The 23,439-nt window shown below is 40.2% G+C and overlaps 1 protein-coding gene across 1 annotated transcript; it reads right to left on the bottom strand.

Moving 5' to 3' along the window:
* Positions 1–330: 330 nt before the first annotated feature.
* Positions 331–23,117, bottom strand: LOC100764333 (calcium-activated chloride channel regulator 4A). Its single transcript, XM_027395894.2, has 14 exons — positions 22,959–23,117; positions 19,206–19,346; positions 18,922–19,069; positions 17,748–17,856; positions 16,180–16,357; positions 13,512–13,730; positions 10,859–11,086; positions 9,754–9,931; positions 8,483–8,589; positions 5,909–6,124; positions 5,421–5,688; positions 2,259–2,429; positions 1,078–1,311; positions 331–737 (listed from the first exon to the last, which is right to left on the bottom strand). Exons 1-14 carry the CDS (start codon positions 23,115–23,117, stop codon positions 331–333), a joined length of 2,763 nt encoding a protein of 920 aa, XP_027251695.1.
* Positions 23,118–23,439: the final 322 nt, after the last annotated feature.

Raw genomic sequence — 23,439 nt, 5'->3', positions numbered from 1 at the left:
TTCTTTCTTTCTCTCCTTAACCGATTCGTTCTTTCCTATTGTATCTTGGATATTTAAATAGACACTTTGAGTTTCTCCAGGAAATCTGAAGTATCATTTCAGAAAACTTTGGTATCAGAAAAAAATTACAGGACTAGAGATCGATATAAAAATAGTTTTTTAATCACTGCTTGTGTTAAATGAATAGAATTATAAGCATTAATGTTGGTAGCTTTTCATGAATGGGTTGCTGAAAGTATTCTTTTCAACCCTCTGGAGATTATTTTTGAGCTCATGATCACATGGGATGTATTTAGAAACACAGAAATATCCTTTTATTCATGATGCTTTTCAAAATGTTGTTACAGCTCTTGATGAGGATCTTCTGTTCTTTAAGATACAAACAGTGGCACTTACAATAATACAAACCAGTACAACAGCACCCACCACAGACAGCACTATAGTGGAAATACTAACTCCAGAGTGTGGACTTCCATCAGGCTCTGCTTGAGGGGTGAATAGTGCCACTTGTGCTATGTTGGACAGTTTTGAACTCAAATTGCTTTTGTCGACACTTTTAATGGCAATGAATATGTAGGTTGCATTTTCTTTTGAGACGTTTTCTGGTTTAAAGGCAAAGGTTTCCTTGGAGTTGGCTTCATTTGGCAGTAGGTTAGTCGTATTAACTTGAAGAGCCCCGTCAAAATTGTCTCTTAGGTCAGTGACATTTTCACTTATTCTTATGATATACTGTTGAGCTAAGAAAAATATTATGTGTGGGTTAGTTGCTGCATCATAGCATATTAAATTTCTTTCTAGTTATTCTCAAAAATGTTTAACATGCAAAGCATGCTCACATCAAAAGTCATTTGTTTTTCAATAAAAAAAACTGAGCCCTGACTTTTAAACACTGTTAAGTGCTACCATCTTTGCATGAAAAGCAAGACCTGTTTGACAGAATATAAAATACCAGATCATAAAATTCCTACTTGGCTGAGTTCTCAGCTAAAAATCACTCTCTTGTAACTGACCCATCACTATTGCCTGACCCTGGGCATCTCTCACTTAAGTCAAACCCACACGATTCTTTGTTCTTACCTTTTCCAACATCGAAATCGTCTCCAGGTGCTGTCCATGTTAGAGTGATCTCTTCCCCATCACGTACGGCCTGGAGGTCTGTGATTTGGCTTGGGGGGTACAGGTCAGGCAATGGACCAGATGAAACATTGGATACCACAAACGCACCTCCAGATGCTGTTCTTCTGAAATTCTCCAGGACTGGCTGAGTATCCTCGGTTGTTTCAGGTCTGGGTTCGTTCCCTTCAATTTTGCCTGTGTTTAAAATTCTCTAGTTTAAATTGGATGAAACTGTGCTAGTGTTTCTGGAACTCAGTCAATCAACTTCCTGACCCTACTTGTTTTTTCATTCCTCTTTTCCTTTGTACAGCAGTATTTTTACTATGTGCTACAATAATGAGCATTCAATTAATGGGAAAATTCTTCCTCCAGAATCCTTTCCAGGATGCTATCAAGTCAAACTGGACAACAGCTTCCTTTGAAATGAAAACTGCACTGAATGAGAATGTTATATAATTTGTTATATGAATTAACAAAACAAGATAAATCCAAAACCAAAAAAAGGTGGCATTAAGCCTAGGCTGGCCTCAAATGCACTTGTATGGCCAAGCTTGTGACCCCTAAGTGCTGGGGTCACAGGCATGTGTCACCATGCTTTGCTAACATATGCATTAAGAAAAGTATTACTTTATTTCTCAAGTATTTCTCAAGTTATTTCTGATTAGGAACTTGTCTGGGGAAATCAATGCCCGGTCTACATCCTTCCCGCCATGATGAAAGTGCTAAGGGATAATGCTCCTGACTCACGGCATTGCTTTAAAAAGACTCCAGAAGTCACAAGATAAGAGCAAGGAAAGGAAAGCTTAAACACTTTGAAACTCATGTAACCCAGAGGACAAGATTCTCCCACTGGTTTGCACTTGTGCTCATAGTATAGTGGGCTGTTTTCTTTGTCCTGAGCTGAAAGGTTAACACATCATTGTTGACACTGTAAAGGTTCCACACTAAGGTAATACTAGCTGGTAGGTTTTCAGTGTCTACTGGATGCCAGGCTTAGTTTGGGTTAACTTAGAGACAACTATATAAAGGCCTCGTTCTAGAAATGTGGAAAGTTATATTTTGAATTGTAAAATGTTTGGAGTCTCCATCATACCAAATCATGAACATTGCTCCCTGGGTTTATGATACTGTGAGCTACTCACCATCCACTACCCAGCCGGGTATGTAGGCAGCCCTGCCGGACAGATGCTGTAAGCTTCTCCTGGCAGAATTTGCTCCTCCATCAGCCCGTACTTTTAAGCTATATCTGCCTTTTTCTGAATAAGCTGTGAAGTACCTGGAGTAGACACCATCATCCTTGAAAGCATCAGCCCCTTGTTAAAGACAGAGATAAATAAATTGCAATCATTGTAACAAATGAGTTGTGGTGCTTCTATGGGCGTATTCTCTACCTGTGCTTACTATTTCCCATTCAAATGGAGTATATTTCCTTCACACTGTGCCAAAAGAATACATTATTGAATTGTATACGCTTGCCTCACTTTGGGATGAATACATCTACATTCACATAACACACTTACCCACAATGATAATTGTGTGTATATAATAAATACTTTAATGCATTATCTTTCTGTGTCCTCCTGACTTACACAGAAGTCATGAGACTCTTCTTATAATCTCGCTGCCAATTGGTTGACTTTTGGTTTGCTTAATCTTTTTTGTTTGTTTGCTTAATTTTATTGTATTTTTTAAATATATGTGATGTCCCTGCTATGGTAAATGTATCTTTACACAGATTTAATTCTCCTCATTCATCATAGACAACTAAATTCACTTATTTTGCTTCATAGTCAACGACTTCTGTTTCTTTCCTTTTTGTGAAAGTTTGTGTTCTCTCATTCAATTATTTTTCTAGTCCAAAGGAAAACTCATTTTACTAAGGAAATAAATACTTGGAGGATCTTAGGAATGCTGTGTCCTAAGGACACTCTTGAAATCACGAGCATTGGAGTCGTCTGATAAGTTACAAAATGTACTTCCCATTCTAATCAGAAGATGAGAAAATAGGTTGTTAGGGTTCAGGCTTTATGCTGGCCTGCCTACTGTCACCTGGCAGGATGCACTCAGGCAGTACCCTGGCCAGCCCAGGGTCCTATGGCTGCTAGGTCACTATGTAGTCTGCACACATAGTGCAAAGGTCTCTTTTAAGAGGAAAACTCCACCCACTTTCCTCTTCTCTCTCTTCTCAGAGGAGGCAGCTGTCTGTCTCTGTCTCTTTTGCTCTCTTTCCATCCCTTTTTCTCTTATCTTCCCCCAGTAAATCTTCCAAATAAGTCACATCTTCAGGTCTCTGTCTGTCTCCCATCCAACATTTGTCCCTCACCCGAGGTGGGACCTGCTAAAGGTCTCACCTCACACCATATTCCTGTATCTGTATTGTTCTAGAAGTGTGGGGAGTTTCAGACATGCAAATTTCCTGGACTACCTAAGGAAGTGCCTCTGGTGAAAATCTCTCTTTTTAGCAAGTCCTCCAGATGATTCCTCTGTATAAAAAGGTGTGATGATGCCCTGCCTCAGTTATCGTTTAAGTATTTCTGTTTTTCCAGTAAAGGCACTTCAAATTAGCTGATTTACCAATGAACTAAATGTTTATCTGGTAAAATGCCAGTATAGATGGGTTTGTGGGACTGTGAAGAGGCAGGAGGTAGCTGTGGAATTATCATTGCAGTTAAAGAAAACACAGGAGCCAATCCAAGAATGTTGGGAGACATTGCTGGCTGATAGAGGTCCCAGTCTCCCCATGTCCCCATGGCCTGGCAGCTTATCTCAATAGCTCCAAAACATGGGGATCCCTCCTTCCAGAAGAACTTCTGGCCTCTACCTGTGCTTATCTGGAGAGTGTCCCTGGGTCTGGAGGACTGACCTTGCCTGAAAAGCTGTCTCTAAACCAGATGCCTGACATCTGTAGCTTGTACCCTGAAAGAGATTTCTGCTAGAAGGCTCCCTTGCTGCATACATGATAACTAAGACTTGTGCGAGGGGCCTTATGAAAGGACTGAGCCATTTAATGCAAATGAGGGATTGTACCGAGGCTCCCCAATCCTATAAAGCCTTATACTTATAAAGTTGAGCTGATTCACTGAAGTCTGTCCCTTGGGGGCCTGTTGTTTGTGCTCCTGGGCCGCATACAAAACTTTTTGTACAAAGCTACTACTTCCTCTTACCCTCTTGATCTGGTGGCCAACAGGCATAGAGAGAAAGAGGACCCCCCCAGTCAAATATATCGGAAGACAAAATTATAAAATAACATTGTAAAATGCAGTGATAGACAATCTTTACTAATTCAAGTGTGTACCAGACTAGTTATTTTATTCACTGATTTCAACACAAGGTTCCACTCACAGAACCAGACAGAGTGCAGATAGAAAGTTTTATGTCTGGCTCGCTCACCCTCCAGACCAGGGAACAGAGAACAGCCAGTACAGCTCCTAGCTTCCTGCCAGTGGGACCTGGCATCTGATGCTGTGGTGCAGAGACTTCTCCATGGCGCCCCTACCTTCCCTGGGCCCTAGCTCTATGACTCTATTTGTTGTGTTTCAGCTGTGGGGATTCGCCCTTGCTTCTCTTCCATTCCCTGTCATGATGCCAGGTTTGGTACCCCTCCCATCCGATCATTTGTGCATCACCTCCTTTCTTGGTGATATGTTGGGGAATCCCCCTTAGGGTCTGTTTCTCTCCTCTTATCTAAGGTTGATCCACAGTACCCTTGGGGAGCCACTGACTGCCTGGAGACTAGGTGCCACTTTCTTGCTTCCTCCTACCTACAAGGCCTGTTTACAAATATGCAGATTATCCGCCCATTGCCAGGGGTTTAAGAGCATGGACTTTGATCTGAGTGACCTCCAGGGTCGATGCTGTGTTATATAAGCCAACTTTCCTCTGAATAAAGTGGCATTCTCCTTGCAAGAAGGACCCACTGTCTTGTCTTTATTTAATCCTCAGATTCCCTCGCCCGAACCGTGAGAGCCTTGTAGAGCTGGCCACTATGACAGTGACGCTCTCCTGAGAAGCCTGTACCTAGAATTCTTGCTTGTGTTCTCAGTCTTCTGAATAAGCTATCTTAGCTGCAGATGGGCATTGCCTGTCAAGATTCTGATCCTGATTTTGGCAGTAGATGACATTTATTGAGTGCTTACCATGTGCAAGATGCTAAGCACTGATTGAATTTCCCACTGGTCTTGCTATTCATTCAGAATCTGTCTTAATTCTTCATGTTCCCATCTTGTTGTACCCACTGCCTCAGGAACCCGTGGCATATTTGGAACTATAAAAATATAGACTTATCAATAAAGGCTGTGGCTTACCTGCCCCATTATCCAGCAGCTCCAGCTCTGTTATTTTTCCACTAATTGATTCTATGATAGCTGTCACGTGGGCTCCAATGATGGGCGTGTACCCTTGTAGGACTTCTGCATAAACGATCATAGGGCTGGGGAAACTGCTGGTGTCTCTATTCATTTTAGCATTTACAGTGATTGGTGGCACAGAAGAATTTGCTGCCCGGGAGTTTACTGTAATTGTTAGTATTTCTTGGTTTGCTTTGGCTTCAAGGTTATAAGTCCAAGTGCCTACCTAAAATTTTCAATGGAAACATGCAGGAAGCATTTAGAGTCCAACTCTATTGTTCTTCCATTATGTGATTTTTAAAATAGATCATAGAAGTTTTTTGGTTTAAAAAAGCTCTCAGTTACTGAAGCTGAGACAGTTTAGGAAGGGAGCCCAACTAGGGTTGTGCATGGTATTCACCTTTTGAGATCAATTGGAAAGTAAAATTGAAAAACTAGTGGCTTACCTGAGCTATTCCTGGGATACTGAAATAGGCCATTCTGGAAGCCATGTCTATTGTGAAATTTGTGATTTGTGTTCCTTTTGGATCCCATAGAGAAATGCCAGGAGCTGTTGTCTTCCAGGTGACAAGAAAGAATGTGTTCTTTCCCACTGTGCTGTCAATTACTACAGTGTCATTCAGCCAGAGATTACTATTCAACATGACTCCCTTACTTTCAAGCTGTTTAAATGTAAAACATACAAACAACAATAACAAAACTTAATGATTACAGGAGGAAATAGTTTTATTCTTTTGTCTTCTACAGATAATTCTTTACATTGATCTGGAAACTATCTTAGACTCTCTCTCTCTCTCTCTCTCTCTCTCTCTCTCTCTCTCTCTCTCTCTCTCTCTCTCATAAAGGGTTCTTATGTAGTCAGAGTTGCCCTGGTCTCCCTATGTACTCCAAGGTGGATTCAAACTCCTAGCAATCTCCCTGCCTCTTCCCACCAACAGATTTCCCTCCTTTCTAAGGCTTATTGCAATGTGACAGTTGCAAGGTTGGAAAATGTTGAGGACCAAATAGTTCCATTATGGAATGTCTAAAGGTCCAGCCTCAGGCTTCAGTAAACAGGAGCACCCGAAAGCTCCCTCCCACTATTGTATTGCTCATGCTAGCAGGTCTGCTATTGTTTACCATAGCCTCAGTATAGAATGCCTCCTAGTTTGCATCTCTACAGGCCTAAGCATCTGAATAGGCCTGCACCTACTTGGAGGTGCCAAGTGTGTGAGAACAGAGGTAAGGGGCCATCGAGACGAGAGGAGTCAACATGGCCTCCTCGTAGCCATAGAAGCATGGTTAAGAAACAGTCAAGAAGATGCTAAATAAACAAGAGACTCTAGTTTTACAGTATAGAACTGAGAGCTCTCTAAAGATGACAAGATGCCTGTGTTTGGTCTTTATCGCCTCTGGGTTGCTAGGAGGCCACGCTCCCCCACTCAGGCAGAACCTCATGGCTGTTGTGGCTTGGAGCCGAGACCAGCAGGGCTACGATGGGAAATACAAGGTCTGAAGAAAGGGCAGGGAGGAACAGGAGATTTAAAGTGGAAACATCAGTTGAAAAGTTGAGACTGTGACCCTGCTACTCATCTGGATGATGACCCAAAAGACAACACTTGGGGTAATAAGGTATTTTAATTGAGGCAGAGTAAAGTCTTCCAAAGAAAAACAAAGACAGGTAAATGGCTGGGATGTGATAGGACACTTGTCTATATCACACTGGGGGCTCTAGGTTCACTTCTCAGGAAGACATAAGAGATGATTGAGACAAGCACTGTTGGATAGATTGCTAATGGGGAATCTCTAAGTGTCTTTTTCACAAAGGACTGAGAGTGAAGCATTGGACACGGAGTCTGTCCATAAGAGGGAAAGTAGGTTGTGAAGGATAGAATCCTGGGAAGAGAGAAAACAAAAACCAGGGGCTTCTCTGAGGAGCCATATAATTTTTGTTGATAGTTCCTAGTTGAGAAGGGTCAGCTGAATATTAAATTATTTTTAAAGTCATAAAATTGCATGTTTATCTTGTAAACATATTGCTTTGAAACATTACAAATGGGCTAAATTAAGCTAATTAACAAAAGCATTTCTTCATTACCCATAGAGAACACTTAAATTCACTTTCTTCTCTAATGCACCAAATATGATATACATGCTATTAATTATAGTAGTCACTATGTTTATATAATACATCTCCTGATCTTATTTACTATCTAACTGAAAGTTTGTATCTATTCCTAACATCTCTCTGACCCCCACATCTTACCAGTTGATACTAATTATGGTTTTATTCTTTTCTGTGAATTCGGCTATTTTGTATTTCAGGTGTACATAAGGCCACACACTTCATCTTTCTGTGCTTCGTTTATTTCACCTAACATGAAGTCCTAGGTTGTCCAGCTTTACCCATGAGGGTGCTTCCTGTGGGTGCCATTTTAGGAAGAATAGAAAGTACCATTTCTACTCTATCCCAAACCTCAGCCCCAAACAGCTTCAGCCTGATAGGAGTAGGAAAATTCTTTAACGCATGGCTCTGTTGTCTAAAATTTTAGTCCCAGGTTAAGCTGGCAAGACTTTAAATCTGAATGTGAATGCTACCTTAGAAAACAAGGTCACTTTGTCCCACATGGCATTAGGAGAAATAAATGTAGGCGCAGTTTTCCCTTTGTATTCCAGGTGTCACCACTAACCCCAAATTCCCATCCACTCAGATGATTGTACCATGCTTCCAACTGTTTGCTATTTACCCAATTATCTCTGCATCTCTGCCCATCATGCATGTGAATACAGCTTGTCTTTGAAAATTTGTTCTTTCTTTTTTTTTCTCTATTTAAGAACTTACTACAGGTATCTCAAGTGAGAAAGACTGAATTTATTTCTACTCTTTCTACACATTAAAAAAGCCAACACCTAATGTTTTGATTGTATCTTACACATAAATGTCTTCTTTCTTCATGTTTTCATATATTCTGCCCTTATACCTTTTCTCAGTTATGGAAAAAAAAAACCCATAAAATATCTAGGGATGGAAAAACACTGACCTGAAGTGACTTCTGGGTGACATCGGCATTTTCTGAAGCAAGGGCCCCAAAAGCATCAATGAGACCATTGTTCTGTGCTTGATCTGTAGAATATAAATGCTTGCCTCCTAAAATATGAATGAATTGAATAAGCTATGTTGTTTTGTAAAATGGATATACTTATCACATTTTAATGATTAACAAGGTAACAGTGAAAATAAAGACAAAGTTTCCATATGGATCAAATTAAATTGTCAGAAAACTGTTAAGCTTATCTCTGAAAAGTTAATTGAATTTAGTACATCCCAACTGTGAAGCAAAAGCCCCTCTGATTACCTCAGTATAGAAACCTCTGTTTAATGGGGTGTGTCATTTTGTTATAGACTATGAAAGGTACTATAGTTCTGCATATTTAAACTCACAGATTTTGTACAGTCCTTTGGGGAATTATTAATTCTTATTTACATCATTTAGATCATTTTCAGAAGAAAATAGATTAGAAGCAGACAACTGGGAAAATAAAAGAGTTGCTATGTTTCGATATCTCGACACTAACTGGAACTGTGGAGATGGAGTGATAAGCAGTGGGAACAGATTCAAAAGTACTATTAGCAGTTAGAATATTTGTGACAAAAATAAGTTGTGCAAGTGACCATAGGGTAGAAATTTGTATAGCCAGCCAAAAAAGCAAGTGTGTGTGTGTGTGTGTGTGTGTGTGTGTGTGTGTGTGTGTGTGTCTGTCAGTCTGTCTGTCTGTCTGTCTGTCTGTCTATCTGTCTATCTGTATAGTAACTGATGCTAAAATTATTGGTTCTGCATTCTCTACTATGTTTATGAAGGCACTAGAAGTCAGTTTTTATCACATCTGTATATTAAAATAACAGTTATGATAGTTAATGCTTATCAAGAAATTTTGTATTTTGAATTGCCTTTTGTTCCTGGGGGGGGGGGACAAGACTTCATTCAAGTCCCAGCTTGGAAGCCACATAATTTCACATACCTCTTTTCCCTTCCCCTCTACAACATTTTGGGGACATAGAAGGCTTGTCTGTCTCAATCAAACTTTGTCATGTGTTTGTGCTGTTATGAAGGAATGTGGCCCATGTGCTTGGATTGGTAATTTTATGTGTCTTTTACAGCCAATTGGACAAGGTGATGAGGACAGAGGTTGGGTCTGTTTGACTTTGCTCTCCAATCCCTGGCCTGACTTTTGCAGAATGAAGTTTAGAAGTGGTTGAGCATCAGTTCTACAATTGCAATTGCAAGTCTGTAATATAGAGATCATGTTTCACCTGTTAGCTCAGTCATGTTTATTACAGCTTCATCAGCCAATGGTCCCAAGGCAATGAAATAAACTACGGATCCGCTGTCTTTAACCTCATTAATACAGTCTTTTGCAGTGCTGTCCTCCCCATCAGTCAACAGCACAATGTCGGCCCCATCTGTTTGGAAACCTCCAGTTTTAAATACCTGTAAGCATAATTCAGAATATCATTATTATACTAGATCATCTATCCTGATGGATAATTAGAAAAAAGAAACTTTATAGGAAAAGTGTAGGACATAAGAGATAATTTCTATTTTAGAATCATAGACTTGACACTCAGCAATCCTTGGAGAACACAAACATATTCTTCTGTGCCCTGGATGGAGGGACAGTTGTTCAAATGAAAGATAGGTGGGATCAGGTATTAGGAAAAACCCACATGATAAATGACAGTGGCATCTGATCCTGGAAAACCCACACAAATAGATAGATATTTAAAGTATTGGATGCATTTTCTTCTGCTGCTACCCTCTGACAAGCCTACAGCATACAAATCAGTTGTACATACAGCCAGATGCATTAAACATTGCATTAAAAGGTGACGGATTCTGCCAGGCAGTGGTGGCACATGCCTTTAATCCCAGCACTTTGGAGGTGGTGGCAGGTGAATTTCTGAGTTAGAGGCCAGCTTGGTCTACAGAGTGAATCTGAGAACAGCCAGGGTTACAAACAGAAACCTTGAGTCAAAAATCAAAAAACAAAACAAAAAATTGGTTGTGGGTTCCAAATTAGAAAGCTCTTGAATACTTACATGAACTGGAGCTAATGTTCTGAGCATGTTAGAGTTAGAGATTATTTATTTACATTTACATGATACAGGGTCTCATTTTTCCCATGCAGTCCTCAGACAGTCTAGCCAAAGATGATCTTGAAATTCTGATCTTTGTGCCTCTACCTCCCAAGTGCTATGATAACATATAACCAAGTTTTTTCTTTCCTGAGTGCTTTGTCCCGAGCCCATTAAGATTAATTATGTCAAAATCAGGAGGCAGGTGAGTACAGTAGCACTTCACAAAGAAATGCCCTAAAAGCAAAACAAAGAACAAAATACATTTGCAGTAGATTTTCACCTCAAATGCTGACCGGATTCCAGAGCAGATGGAGGTCCCTCCAGAGGCAACGTCAGGCAAGTATTTCAGAAGCTGGCTTCTCTGGGTGTCAGTCTGTATTTGGATCAGCTGACTTTTGATAATGGCTTGGCTATGGAAGTGCACCATTCCTACCCGGGACCCATCTTCAATTATTTGCATTAGAAAATATTGTGCTGCTTGATTCATTCGATTGAGGCGATCATAATTCTGAATAGAAAAGGATAAGAAAAAAGAAAACCCGAGTGGTTTTCAAGTGAAAGATAAGGGCAGACCTCACAGAAGGAGGGCATGAAGTTAATGGCAAGAATCATCACAACTATTAATTTGTATTATTGAAGAATGCGCTTGTGATTTTTTAAACTGATAAATATATAAAGTGTGGTTATATGTAATATGGGACACACATGAAGGAGAGATTCTCTGTAGCTAAGAATCCAAGTTAAACATGGAGCTTGCATTGAAACTAATGCAATGATTCACACCTTCGTGGTACAATTCACACAAATCACTCCTGTTAAGATAAACTCATAACCAGACTCCCCTGGTCTCCAAACACAGCTGAACTGACTAATTCAGTATGGAGCAGTCTCCTCAAAGGGGGAACTTACATGAGTTCAGTTAATTCCAAGTAGGTCAGCCTACCCTGCCCCCTTCTGCTAACCTTTCCTCATGGCTTCTCCACCAGTGGGCTGACTGCATTGGCTTTCTGCTAACTCACCAGTAATCATTTCTCCCTTAACTAGATGGATGCCCAGGAGGCTCACTCCATACATTTACTTTCTCTAGATCCTCCCTGCAATCCATACCCAAATTTGTTTGGGAACTAAATCACAACAGAACTCCTACACATCTACAGCATTGCTTTGCCTGTTTGTCTGCTATTCTTGTCTTCTCTCTCTTCTGACTTTTATTGCATTTGCTTTGTGTGGAGAGTGTGTGGGTGTTCAGGGACACTTGTGCCACAGCACACATGTCATGGCATACATGTAGAGCTTAGAGGACAGATGCAACTAGTCAGATCTTGCCTTCCATTATTTGGATTCCAGAGTTTGAACTCAAGTTGTTAGGCTTAGCTGCAAGTTCCTTTACCCACTGAGCTATGTCTTCTGCCTTTATTATTATTATTTAATATGTCTGTCTGTCTGTCTGTCTGTCTGTCTATATGTATGTATGTTTCTTTCCTCTGTATGTGTCTGTGTGCACATGTGCACACATACACTCCCCATGGTATCCGTGTGGAGGTCAGAAGATAATTTTGAGGAGTCAATTTTCTTTTGATAATTAGACTCATATTGTTAGGTTAGTGTGGCAAATGCTTTTGCCTGTTGAGCATCCTCCAGCCCTGCTTTGGTTCTACAAGTACCCTGTCGGTGGGGTAGGCTCTTCATCTCTGAATCATCAATGATTTCTTACACTACTTATGTATAGTTCTGAGCATTGGTTCTTCTGTCTTCCATAAAATCTTGTGTTACTGTGGTTCACTTCAGCAATCTCTATTATTCTTTGACCTTTCAATACCACATCCCCTGACTTGCTGAAGCTTTAATTTCTGCTTTAGCATGTATGCTCCACTGCCCCTCTGCAGTCAGCCTGAATGCTTTATCACACTACACCTGCTCATTTGTGGTTCACATCCATTTTAGCAGCTATCTGTTGGTCACAGATATGTTATGAACTCTGGATTGGATGAAGCTTGGGTTCCTAGTGGAACTCTTAATCTGATCAGGAGAGGAACAGGCACTATCAGTAAAATATACAGAAGCAGAGATATGCAAAAGGCAGAGTTCGGAATTGGCAAAAGGGTTAGCACCTATACATCACCCCTCAAGTCCAGCCCTTCTCCTGGCAGAAATGAGTGTCTCTTCTAAGTTTTGGAGGACAGGATTGATTGACTTAGAAAGATAGGCAATGATGAGAGGGAGATAAAAAACATTACTGGACTATAAAAATAACTGCTTTTTGGGTTTGTGTGACAGGCTGCCACTGTGCAACCCAACAGGCCTTGAACTTGTCTAATCTCCCAAATGTCAGGATTAAAGGAACATACTTCCACAGCTCAACCTAAGGGAAGTTCTCAAGCACATATATCTCTGTTTTCAAAGTCAGTACAAGGCCTGTATTCTCTGCATGATAATAGACTGAAGTGATGACTACATAGAGCTGTTTGCTCTTCACAGGGATGCTTTTCTTTATATCTGAGGAGAGCACTTGAACAGTTGAGAGATAAGATGACACCATGTGCTGATTGATCCTGTTGCTTGAGATAAACTGGAGTTTAAACATACACTAATATACTCCATTCTCATTTTTCTTCATGTGGAGGATGCATGGCTAAAAACAATTTCATTTCAATATCTTGTTCTCACTAAATGGTATCAGAGTTCTTATCATTCAGCTATACATTGTCTGGAACAAAATGGATAGCCCTTAGGTTAGCTGTTCTTAGGTATTTTTCTTTAATTATATATATTTTTAATATCTTTCATGTCATTATCTCAGAAAGTAATAGTACTTTATGGAATCATATAATTTTTAAAAATCCACAGAACAAGTGGTGTTTAGGGTGTTTATTTTTGCCATTTGGTTACACCTATTCCTACACTCAAAGAAAAACAATGAGTCATGAACTTACAGACATACTCCCAGACACATCAAGAACTAGGCACACGACTCTTTCACTGATCTTCAGCAGTGAGAAGGTGGGTGGCGAGGGCGGTGTCTCTGTTGGCATGCTGCTAAGAAAATCCTCAGAACTGCTGATTACATCCCACGTGCTTCTATATTCGCATTTCATATTTTGTAGAGTTGGAGCATCTCGATTATGGTTTTCTTCTTTACAGAATTCAGTCACCTAAAAGTGTAGTAAAATGTTGAAATTACTATTCCATGTATTAAAAAATGATCTGAAAAACAAAGTGAAAGTATATTCAGTATTAGAATGTAAAAATAATTATGTTGGTTCAGCAAAGTGGCAGTAGTCAATTCTTTGTTAAGGTTCATGGTCTCTCTATCCATGGAAGCTGTTTATATTGACAATACCCAGGACAACTCAAATCCAATTAGACAGCTGTTGGTTATCACCAACATGTGAGTGTCATTATTGCACCTTCATGCATATCTTGCCATACTAATTGTCATGGCTCATAGATACTGCATTTGGATAGGACTGTTCAATTGCTTCCCTCCCTTGGTAGCTTGCATGGTGTTTACTGGAATCATGGAAGCTAGACCACAGGAAAGAGGCTTCCAGGTAAGATCCAGATCTGAGTCCTGTGCCCAAAATGTGAGGTGTATTCACCAATAGGGGCTAATTCTCAAGCCCTGAAATGTAATCAAGGGCTACTTCAATAATATATTGATTGGACTATCTGACCAACGATTTGGAAGGAGGTTTCATCCTGGAGTTTTTGTTATTCTGTGGTTCTTGTGTGGGAGCACTGTTATCACAAGTCCCCCCCCCCGTGTGTGTGTGTGTGTGTGTGTATTTGTGCATAGAATCTTACATAAATAAAACATGAAATAATGATTTATTGAGGCTTACTGAGTCATGATGTGACTTGTCTCTTGTCCCTTATCCTAACATCCACAGGTAAGTGTAGCTGTCACAACTCACCAAAGAAGCCTCTTTTCAGAGTAATGGAGACCATCACAGAAAACCACAATGGGACATGATGCAGAGATCAACAGATCATGTGGAGCCTAGCCCCAATGGATACATCTCCATTATACTTCCTGTATTCATCTTTGGGGAATATTTAATAAGTAAATATGTGTTACATTTGTTTATGCTTTGGAATATTACTTAAACTGTGTAAAGGTGTGTTACATTTGTTTCTGTTGCATTTGCTTAATTATGTAAAGATGTGTTGCATTTGTTTCACTTTGCCTGCCTAAGACACCTGATTGGTTTAATAAAGAGCTGAAGCCCAATAGCTAGGCAGAGAGAAGGATAGGAGGGGCTAGGATGCAGAGAGAATAAATAGGAGGAGAAATCTAGGCTTGAGAGGAATGAGAGAGAAGAAGAGAACAAGGGAGCTAGGGAAATGCATGCCTGGGGCCAGAAGCCAGGTAGCCACCAGGCAGACATGGAGACCCCAGGAAAGTAAAATATGCAAAAAGAAAGGTAAAAAGCTCTGAGGCAAAGTATAGATAAAGAGAAACAGGTTAAGTGACAAAGCTAGCAAGAAACAAGCCTAACTAAGGCTGAACATTCATAACTAACAATATGTCTCCATGTCATGATTTGTAAGCTGGTTGGTGGTCCAAAACAAAAAGCTTGCTACAGTCCACGACTCAGGGAATATCATGAAGAGGGGTGGGAAGATTGTAAGAGCCAAAATACTAGGAAGTCCTCCAAGAAACAGTCTCTACTAGACATGGCGGCACAAGCAAGACCTAAACAACCACAACTTAAATGGGCAAGTTAATGTGGAAGAGGTAGACTTTCGAGAGGTCCTACCCCTGGTCAAAGAACCACAGGTAACTGATGATTGCTGGAGGCAGGGAAATAGTCTCTCCCTGGGATGAGCCCCCTCATTGGTTGTCCAATGCAGAGCAGTCCTCCTTGAACCATATACACATCACCAAAGAAAACAGATCCACCAGGTTGTATTTAAATATATTTCTGCAGAAACATACATGCATGTATACATGGTTATGTATGTGTCAACAGTAATCAAAGAAAAAGAGGCTAATAACTTGGGAATGGTTTAAAAGAGGTTAGCTGGGAGGGTTCAATTTCAATTAAAAAACGTATTTAAAAAAAATGAACCAGGTGGTGGTGGCACACACCTTTAATCCCAGCACTCAGGAGGCAGAGGCATGCAGATGTCTGAGTTCAAGGCCAGCCTGGTCTACAGATTGAGTTCCAGGACAGGCTCTAAAGCTACACAGAGAAACGCTGTCTCAAAAAACAAAACAAAACAAAACAAAACAAAAACCAAAAAAAATGAAGAAAGAAGGAGGAAAATGTATTTAACAATAGCATTGCTCAAGTGAAATATAATTAACACTAAAGTAGATTTAATATAATAGTTAACAATAATTATCTAGTTATTAACATACAATAGTATTAACAATATATAATAGTAGATGAGTACTTACTGTGTGTCAGCCAATGTTCAATGAGCTCTACATTAACGTGTTTAATCCTGCTGTCATATTTAAGATCAGCTATATCTCAGGTGGTAGAGTGCTTACCTAGCAACGTATAGTGCCTTACTTTCATCTGAATCATCATCATAACACTGAAATGAATGAAGTCAGACAAGCCACTTTGACACAGTGACTGGCATACTCACAGAGTCGATACTTTGCATGAACATTATGGATGCCTTTTCTGATTGAACTTTATCGGGGAAGAACTGGCAATCTTTTTCATACAATTTTGTGGTGGAATTAGTTCTGCAGCTTCTGGTTGTACAGCTGTCTCCTTGGCATTTGTAGACTCTATTCAAACCTGTGATACGTAAGGAACACCTAAAAATACGAAAGACAATCTTAGAGACGAGAGGCATTTATTTGAAAAGTGGTCCTGTTCCCACTGAGTTTGTGATACAGTATTTCTTGTATATATGCCACAACCTTCCCACACCGGTGGCAGAGGTTAAGAGGGCCACTCAGAATAATCACTGTAATGACAAAATCTAAGGGTGATCTCTAGATATTTGGTGGGGTTCTCAGCCGGGATTAAAGCTGTGGGTCTTTTCCTTAGACATTCCCCTGCTGGGCATGCAACTGCTCTGCAGGAACCTGCCTGAGAGGACGTGCAAATCATTCATTCTAGACAGCTTGGTGTTCAGTGCAGTCTTCTTTTCCAAGAAGACATCCCCTAAAGAGCAGGGCATGGCAAAACTACGTGTTCTGTGCTTATTCCAGGAGCATCTTTTTATCCAGAGGAAAACGAGGCTGGAATCAGAGTGAGGTACTGCCAAGAAAGGCAATGGAATAAAGAAGGATGAGTTTGTGTGTTACTGCACAGGACTGGCGTAGGCGGCAGTGATCTTAACAGATACACCGGGCTTTAGCAGCAACTTATCTCATTAGCTTGCAGTTCAGTTTCAGCAAGTGAATTGTAGATTTGGTGTAGTCATTTAAGGAAGCTCATAAATCCATTCATGATGCTATTGCTCCAAAATTGAGGAACATACTGATGCCATCTACATGACCAGTTGTAATGAGATTCCGTACCAGAAATGACACGTGGTGGCAGCGTGACAAACATAGAATGCATATAATGCCTTTAAAGACTTGCAGTGGGGCTTGTGTGGCAGTTCCCAGCCATTCACTTCACCCCCTTCCCTGTGACAAGGCCCTCAAACCAGGGGGATCTGGATACTGATGAGGCTGCCGACACCAAGTTTTAAATGAATTACTCCCAACTAATCTGATCTCTTGATTTCATAATGGAGATAATGGTCTGTTACTGGCTTTCATGCTGCATTGATGTGTTAAAATGATCCTTATAAGTCTCAAACAAGTTCTGAACTGGTTCCTTGCAGTTGCTTGATTTCTCACCCAGCCTACTTTAACAGTACTTAGTCACTTTCTCTCATTATGCAAAGTGAGTAAGTTTGATGTCTCAGCCTCTACCCAGTTTAAATAAGTTCTGGCGTCTGGTATCTATGGGACAGATATGTAAGTAAAATATGTTAAATAGCCAACCAAATGCTTGGCATTGAAATGATGTATATTTTACATAGACAGTCATCTTCTTCAAGGATAATGTTCTAAAATAAGCATAGAATAGTCTCGTGATATTGCATCTGTTATCTGCATTGGAACAAAATGAATGCTTGTCATTAGAAAGTAGCATAGGGCAGTTAAAAACCCATTTTTAGGGTCATTTCAGGATACTTAGGAGTCATGCCTTGTTGCTTCGATTTTCTTGGATGAAGCGCTGTAGAATGGTTTATCTTTACTGTACTCATCAAATACTCCCCAGCGAAGATGTGCCCATTCGTGGACAAATGTTCTTCCTATAAGAAATTATTTTCAAATGTATGGTCATGATTCAAGTGGAAAATTTTATATCTCAAAACACTGTGGGCCAGTGAGATGGCTCAGTGGGTAAAGGCGCTTGCCACCAAGCCGGACAACCTGAGTTCAGTCCTTGGACCCCATGTGGTAGGGAGAGAACTGACTCACAAGTTGTCCTCTGAACACCCCCCCCCCACACACACACACACTTACACACACATACTCACACACACACAGATTATATTTAGGTTTAGATTTCTGTAACTCTTAAAGTTAATATTTTGTTCATAAAAGTGGAGGCCTCACTATCCTTGTGGAGTGGGTGGGGGTGGGTTGGGGGGTTCACTGGAGGAGGATGGGAGAAGGACAAGGGAATGAGGGAATTGATAGGTAAAATAAGATGGTTTCTAAAATAAAATTTAAAATAAATGTTGTCTAAAAAATAAAAATAAACAAATCTTTAAAAACTTAAAAAAAGACTTTTGTATTAAATGATCTTACATTTCAGTATAGGATATTAATTTTTTAATTCCACAGCATGTTAAATCAGTTGAACATTTATGGAGTATATGCTACAGTCACAGGGAACTAGGATTTGGTTGTCAGTACTTGGGGAGTCAAAGGTCTCACATATTACAATGGTTTATAGCTATCCAAATACCAACCCTGTCAACAGCCTAGTCATATATACAGTAACTCTGTGTGCAGTACACATATTTTGAGGGTGCAACTTTAGGAAAAACAGCATGAAAACACTCCTGAAGGGGCTGACAATGAAAAGAGATTGAGATATGTTTGATAGACTATATAGAAAGAAAAAGCCTTCACATTAGCTGCTGCATCAAGAATTTGACAAATTTTGAGAAAATTTAATCTACTTGGAATAAGGACAGAGAGAAAGTGAATCAATTATTCAATACCACACAGCTAATAAATAGACCCGGGTTTGGATCTAAGAACTTCTGTTCCAAAGTCTCTTTATTCAATCTGAGTATAGAGTTGCTTGTTGCAACTCTTTTAAAAGTTTTAAAAACTCTATGTAATGTTTTAATCAAATTCCCCACCTGAAGGGCCGTATTCATTTCCTTTTTTCCCCAGTATGAAGTCGGGAGTGAAGTGGATGTACTCTGCTTTCTCCCCACACTCGGTGAACTGCCGGGTGTATGGTTCATCTCTGCCCTCAAGGACAGGAGGTGCAATCTTAACATCTGCCTGAGAATGTTTAAAAAGATCATTAGAACTTGAAGACGGAAGAAACAAGTTAGAAAGACTCTGATCAAGCAATTTGTGGCAAAACTAGTAAGCACCAGAAAACACTCCTTTTGTTAGAAAAAAGATTGACACTTACATGTTTGTAGCTCTCCTGTTTTGGCCCCCTGTACTCAGGTCTGCTTTTCCAACTCTCAGGAATTAATATAGATACATTTCTGAAAAAAAATCTCTTTTCTGTAGCTTCAAACATGTATGTAGATGCTGTAGTCACCATTTCCTATTATCAAAGGGAACAAAGACATGGAGAAGTGACCAAGCGAGCGTTGTGTCATGCAGCAGGCAGGCCCTCATCTCAGGCAGTCTCCCTTAACCAGTCACTCCAAAGCGACCATTCATCAAGATCATTGTCCGTGGTCCCATTCATATCTGTAACCTGCCAATCCAAAACTTGCTTTACCCTGCACTTGGAAAGGCTTCCGAGTCCTCTGGCTTCTCATCTCGAGAGATGACTGGCTGCTTGTACTTGGTGAGTACACTATTTGATTCCTATGAATATCTACTTTAGAGTCATTTATGTGGTTCTAATATTTGTGTTACCACTCTCTGGTTAACTTAGAGAATTCTCTGAAGCCCAGTGACCTTACCCTTTAATGGATGTAAATCTGTAATGAACTAAGAAGTATTCTAAGACTGTTTGATGTCATTCTTGGTTTCACAAAACTTGAGTCAAAACAGCTTTAGCAGATACAAACTAAGGAGAATATGATTTCAGGAAACTTGAGTCAAAACAGCTTTAGCAGATGCAAGCTAAGGAGAATAGCCCACAGAGTCATCATCAGGACAGGGCTTTCTTTCCATACTGCTAGAAGAGGTGGAGAGGTCGGACACTTGGTGGGGGGTGTGGTGGAAAATTCTATAGCACAGAATTGTTGCTCGGCTACCAATGTGAAAATACCCAATTGTCCCCATTATCTTGAGTTCAAAGTTACTGTGATTTATAAGAGAATTTCTCTTTTTATAGTTACTGTCTAACAAAGGTAAACAATGGGTGAAAAGCAGTTAAGGTGACCTGTTCCTTACAACCATGACTCTACAGAGTCATTTTACTTAACACAGTTAAGTAAAATATAAATAAATATAAAATAAAGAAAATGGTGAAAATAAAAATATCTTCTCTTAGTCTCCACTGCTGTATCTATCAGGACAGACCCTCTGCCGCTTCCAGCTTTAACACATGAGAACACTCCTCAATTCCTCCATTTTTCCCCAACTCTGTTTCTCCAGTGTTCTGACTCCTATGTATTCCAAGAACTCAGCAAATTGATTAGTGAGTAGTCATGAGATGACTCAGAAGGCCAGAGTCCAGAGAAATGACAGTCCAGTACAAGAAGGCTTTGAAGAACTCCAAAGCAAGTTGGAAGTTGTTCAGCACACACAGAAGGAAGATAAGAGAACCCTCCTTTTAAAAGAGAGATATTTAGTCTGTCATGGTCTGTTGGGAGAGAAGGCTCTCTACATAGGAGACAACAGTGTTTTGATGGCTCAACATGAGTTCTGGATTGAAGCATAAGCTTGCTGTAGACAACTGTGTAGGTTGTGTACTACACAACCCCAAAGGACAGAGTTTCCTTTAGAGTATCCATGGCCCAACTGGCTGTCTTAGCTAGCAGTGCGTTCTTGGGTCATGGAGAGATGTCAGAGACCCTGTAGGTGACTGCCATCTCCAGGGATACCCCAGGTGCCTAAAAATGGTTCCTCAGAGTTTTCTAACCACTTTAAATCTACGATGGTCCTTCTAAATTCCTCCCTCAAATTCCTATAATGTTTTAGATTTTATAAAAGTGAAATATCAGTGTTTGCAAAAGTGGTCATGTTTCAAACCCAGAAGGAACATGAACACAAACACAAAATGCAAAAGAAACTTGAAAATGGAGAACATCAGGACATGAATATAAGAGTTTTGCATAAATCATGTGTAATAAGTAGATGATGGCAGCTCACAAATTGCCTGATGATATCGAACTTTATAAAAGGCCAAGAGTCCAGAAACACTAAACTGTAGACATGTTAGCAAAGGATTGAATTTCTAATTGTAATGTTCAATAGAAGACCATGCTAAGGATACTTTTGCCTCTAAAAATAGTCCTATAAAATACTTGTTTCTGAATTTTAAAAAGATTGAAACTGATCCTTCACTCTTGAACACTAAGAATCTATCATCCAGAGTTCACTCTTTATAGGCTATAGAAAAAGCAATCTTTATCTTTTAGAGTTCAAAGGGTACTAGCAAGTATCACCTTTGGACTGCCTTGCAGTTTTCAGATGATGAGTGATAAGTGGAAGTCAAAGGAAATCACTAGAGTAGAGACAGTTCAGTTCACATCCACTAGGGAGTTCAAGGGCAAGCATTAGGACCCCCCAGTGGGGAGGAACTGAAGACAAGCAGTAGAAATTGTAGATGTTGCTCCTGGGAATATGAAAAGTGATGCATGGTGCTGCAATGCCAATCTTCAGATGGAATATTAGAGTTGGAAGAAATTTCAGCAAACCAAAGTCCTCGGTTTAGCACCTGGGCTCTTCCTTTGTTGGCAGCCGCCTGGTAGACCCATATCCTCTCCACACTGATCACCTCTAATTTCCATCTAAGCAACATTTTACATTTCACTCTGGGTTCAGATCCCTGTCTCTTCATCCTGGATGTCTAGAAAGCACCCCAAGCTCAAATTTCCTTAAGTTAATTTCTCCCCACCACATACACTGGTCCAGCTCTTTCTTACTTAGAGTTTTCCTTCCCAGCTGAGGGAAGTTCAATTCAAGTATTTAAGCCAAAGTTGTGAAGTTTCCCTTGCCTCTTAACATCTCCCCAGTTCCTTGCCAAGCATGCCTAACTCAATAAAAATGTTGTCTTTGGTACTTTCAAAACACGTTTGGAGTCATACACTTTAATCATTCCCGACACCTCATGGTCCTAATCATCATCCCTATTCACCAGCCACAGCCTGAGTCCTTCTGCACCCTACACTACAACATTTACACAGTGGATGTGATGGGTGCAAGCCTACTATACTTGTAGGTAGTCAGAACAGTCCTAGCATAGGCATCAGAGTGTACATGACCGCCGCTAAGATCTTTTCCATGGGGTCTCTTATCACTCAGAGGGAAAGTGAAAATGTCCTTTCCGGTGGTCTGGGCTCTGCCACTGCATGTGGCCTTATCCCAGCTTTGTTTAAGCCTCAATTCCTCCTGCTTATTCACTGTTGCTTCCTCCATCACAGAAGGTGCCATCACCCCCATGCAGCTCTCATCTCTTCTCTTACTCATCTTGGGGTCTGCTCAAATGTCACATCATGAGGGAGGACTTGTCTCGGTGTCCTGCAGGAAATAGTTGCTTATACTCTTGCTTATTGACGCTGCACTCTGCTCTGTCACCTTTCCTGACTTTGAATACTCCACAGCAACAGCAACGCACTAACATCACATCTGCTAGTCCACTCACTTTACATTAGTGATGCCTCTGAAAAAGAATATGTACTCTGTAGTTCTTTTCTATTTTAATTTACTACTCTCTCCTCAAGGATATAATAAACATATATGTGCATACACACAATAAATAAATAATTACAGAAACAGAACGAAGCCAGCTTCTAAATTACACATAAGGAGCAAGATTCACAGAGGCCTATGTCTTGGATGTTATGGCTAGAAGGCAGAATCCCTTCTAGAACCTCCTAGAGCAGTTTAGACTGTCTTCTCTCTCTATGCATTCCAACACTGTCTACACAGTCTTTAAATTTCTCAAAGCATTCAGAGCTTTCCATAGTCGCTCTTACAATTGCTACTAACCTTTTTCTTCCTTATAACTCAAACAGAAGAAAGCTCATTTTCTTACCTTTATTCGTTCAATTATTGTTTCATCTTCTGGCACAGCAGGGTCAATAGCAATAATTATGTCCTCATAACCATTCTCACTCAGCCTCACCAAGGAAGTGTCTGATCCCTGAAGCAGGTAGAGGAGCAGAAGGCAAATAAAACCCCTGGGGAGCCCCATCGCTCCTGCCTGGGTGCTCAGCAGCTCTGCTTTCTCTGTGTCTCTTGCCAGGTCTATCTATATATACTTCCCCAAATCACCAGCTGGCTTTGAGAGATGCCAACTGTGTAAAGGTCAATGTTCATATATGAAAAAACTCTTGGCCAGTTTGTGTAATAGTTTTATTGTTGGGTGATGGCTGAAGTGATCAGAAGTATATAAAACACATAACACATTTTCTTCTTGAGACATAATATGTTGCTTCCTAATTTTAGTTAATTTCCTAAATAGACACATAGGCTTTGATTTCTATAGAATCAGCTCTGAAAATAAAACCATAATA

This window comes from Cricetulus griseus, assembly GCF_003668045.3.
Source record: "Cricetulus griseus strain 17A/GY chromosome 1 unlocalized genomic scaffold, alternate assembly CriGri-PICRH-1.0 chr1_0, whole genome shotgun sequence".
Taxonomy (NCBI): Eukaryota; Metazoa; Chordata; class Mammalia; order Rodentia; family Cricetidae; genus Cricetulus; species Cricetulus griseus.
Note: the sequence above shows the minus strand (reverse complement) of the source record. Positions and strands in the feature narration are given on the sequence as shown.

Excerpts from the sequence above, each read along its gene's own strand:
- LOC100764333 (XM_027395894.2), bottom strand. The coding sequence starts at position 23,117 with ATGGGGCTCCCCAGGGGTTTTATTTGCCTTCTGCTCCTCTACCTGCTT. Across the intron at positions 19,347-22,958 it reads CAATAATTGAACGAATAAAG|GAAATGGTGACTACAGCATC; the intron begins GTAAGAAAATGA and ends CTTTGATAATAG. Across the intron at positions 2,430-5,420 it reads GCTGCTGGATAATGGGGCAG|GGGCTGATGCTTTCAAGGAT; the intron begins GTAAGCCACAGC and ends GTCTTTAACAAG.